At 39.0% G+C, this 1,206-nt stretch overlaps 1 protein-coding gene across 1 annotated transcript in view; it reads right to left on the bottom strand.

Moving 5' to 3' along the window:
- LOC107564163 (basement membrane-specific heparan sulfate proteoglycan core protein-like) overlaps nt 1–707 on the bottom strand; it is a 6,088-nt gene extending 5,381 nt beyond the window's left edge. Inside the window, exons 1-2 of the mRNA XM_016249172.1 lie at nt 677–707; nt 84–371 (exon numbers count right to left, since the gene is read on the bottom strand). Coding sequence (XP_016104658.1) covers nt 84–371; nt 677–707 — 319 coding nt within the window. The remainder of the gene's footprint in view (nt 1–83; nt 372–676) is intronic.
- Nucleotides 708–1,206: the final 499 nt, after the last annotated feature.

The following is a 1,206-nucleotide window of genomic DNA, read 5'->3' as shown; positions in this document are numbered from 1 at the left end:
AATGTAACATCTGAGAATCTCTCGATCGGATCTGTAACCGTACATTTAGACTGAGTTTAAGAGGACAATGATATTCAACTCACCCTTCACAGTGAGAGAAACAGCAGAACTTGATTGTGATGATTTTGGTCTTCCATCTCTCTGTCCTCTACACCAGTACTGATCCTGATCAGACTCAGTAGCTCCTCTGATAGAGAGAGTGTCTCTGTTTACAGTGTAACGCTCAGACGCCTGTAACATTACACTGTCTGTGCCTTTATACCACTCATATCTCCAGTTACTGTAAGACTCAATCACACACTTCAGATTGACTGTCTCTCCAGTGAATACAGGACTGTCTGGAGTTACAGTCAGTGTGGATCTGGGTAAATCTGTGAAGAAAAAACAAAGTGACTCATCAATAAAAAATAAAAAAAAATTGAAAATGTGTTAAAACTCGATAGTTCATGCAATATTTGATGTCATATTTCATAATGTTTGTTGTGTTTTGGTTTTGTCCTGTCATTAGTTCTCTGATCTCAGTGTTTTCTGGAGGCTCTGGCTCTGTCATGTCCTCAGACAAACACCTCTGACTCATCATAGAAAGCAGAATGAAGCTCCTGCTGAAGAAGAGCTGAAGACCTCCAACTACAACCTCATATGAGGAGCAACTGAATCTCAATCAACTTCAACAGACTATCTGAAGACTTCATGAACTCATTTAACATCATTATCTGTAAGTCTCTTCATTCTTTCTGACTTCAGGACAAAACTCATCTGTATTGAACTCTTTCACTAATGCAGGGCCGGTTCTAGACATTAGGAGGCCCTAGGCAAAATTCATGTTGAATGCCCCCCCACCCCCAATAAAAAGAACTTGAAATATGATTCCTAACCTTTTTATTTATACAACATTTAACTTTAATTTTGTATGTTTTACTTATACAGTACAAACATATGGAAACTACAATTTTGTTTTTGAAAGAAGTCTCATATGCTCATCAAGCCTGGATTTAGCCTATTTGATCAAAAATACAGAAAAAAGCAATAATATTGTGAAATATTATTACAATATAAAATAATGGTTCCCTTTCATTGGAACTTCGAACTGCGTCCTCTAGGGGTCGCTATGGGGAACGCCTCGTCGTGACCCGTGTCTGAAGCATACATTGAAAAAACACCAACTCGTTGGCCGGCGACAGCCATGACGTCACTACCGGTGCGACT

The sequence above is a fragment of the Sinocyclocheilus grahami genome, unplaced genomic scaffold (assembly GCF_001515645.1).
Source record: "Sinocyclocheilus grahami isolate Dianchi unplaced genomic scaffold, SAMN03320097.WGS_v1.1 scaffold914.1, whole genome shotgun sequence".
Lineage (NCBI taxonomy): Eukaryota > Metazoa > Chordata > Actinopteri > Cypriniformes > Cyprinidae > Sinocyclocheilus > Sinocyclocheilus grahami.
Note: the sequence above shows the minus strand (reverse complement) of the source record. Positions and strands in the feature narration are given on the sequence as shown.